The sequence below is a fragment of the Penaeus monodon genome, chromosome 15 (genome assembly GCF_015228065.2).
Source record: "Penaeus monodon isolate SGIC_2016 chromosome 15, NSTDA_Pmon_1, whole genome shotgun sequence".
In the NCBI taxonomy this organism is placed as follows: Eukaryota; Metazoa; Arthropoda; class Malacostraca; order Decapoda; family Penaeidae; genus Penaeus; species Penaeus monodon.
In genome coordinates this window covers 23,674,610-23,675,503 of record NC_051400.1, presented here as the reverse complement: position 1 = coordinate 23,675,503, position 894 = coordinate 23,674,610, and the positions used below count along the sequence as shown (strand labels likewise).

The 894-nt window shown below is 49.7% G+C and overlaps 2 protein-coding genes across 2 annotated transcripts in view; one reads left to right on the top strand and one right to left on the bottom strand.

Moving 5' to 3' along the window:
* The window catches only part of LOC119581816 (procollagen-lysine,2-oxoglutarate 5-dioxygenase 1-like), a 123,695-nt gene that overhangs the window by 16,641 nt on the left and 106,160 nt on the right, over positions 1-894 (top strand). The gene's annotated exons all lie outside the window — the stretch shown is intronic.
* Positions 1-894, bottom strand: part of LOC119581818 (immunoglobulin domain-containing protein oig-4-like) — a 6,607-nt gene that overhangs the window by 3,441 nt on the left and 2,272 nt on the right. Inside the window, exon 2 of the mRNA XM_037929949.1 lies at positions 33-250. Within this exon, the coding sequence (XP_037785877.1) occupies positions 33-227 (195 nt within the window). The 5' untranslated portion in view covers positions 228-250. The remainder of the gene's footprint in view (positions 1-32; positions 251-894) is intronic.

Sequence of the window (894 nt, the reverse complement as noted above, 5' to 3'; positions counted from 1 at the left end):
AGCCTAATTTGAGAATGACGTCCAGGGCGCACCTTGGGATTCTGGTAGTATTCCTTGGCTTCGACGGAGGGGTAGGTGCCGGTGATCGGTTTGAAGTCCTTGCGGCCCTTGTACTGCAGGGAGAGCTTGCCCCGCTTGCCCGAGCCGATGGTGTTCGTGGCCAAGGCGGCGCCGAGTACGAGCAGCAGGGCCACGAGCCTCATCCAGGTGGTGCCGAGCCTCCTCATGGTTCCTCCTGCGCCCGACCGACCTGAGGGCGAAGCCACCACGTTATTTCGCACGGGGTTTTAGACAGAAGGGGGTGTTAGGTGATGGCATTTGTCATACGCAGAAGAATCCTGAAATTTGTGTTAAGATTTAACTATCCTTTTGTCCTTCAGATGTTCTTAGTTTTTTATATAAGTAAAACTAATAAATGGGGACCCCTAGTCGAGAACGCGGACCTCTTCCGTTGGTCATCTGGAAGAACTAGTTGCAGTATTCAGTGACGCTATCATTTACAAATCGGTTCACGGCGTGCATTAATTAGCGTCAGTGAAACGTCCCAGAAACATAACAAAACATAGAAATGTCGTTGCGATGAAAGAACAAATTACTGGCCAAATGCATGATTCTTTGATATCAATCGCATTACTGTAAGGTCGTTAGTTGATATATGATGTCACAGCCATTTGGTACTTTGACAGCAACACCTACTAAAAAGATTTTGAGATCTGAAAATGCATGAAATTTTATAAACAATAGAAAGTAAAGCTTCATCTGTTGGCCGCCCGCCCTTGGCTCTCCCTACGACGATTGCCGCCCGCATACGGGGCATGCGTCTTGTGGCCGGCCCGCGCGAGCAGATGGGCTGGACGCACTTGCGCGACACAGTGGTTGCGAAGTAGGCATCCA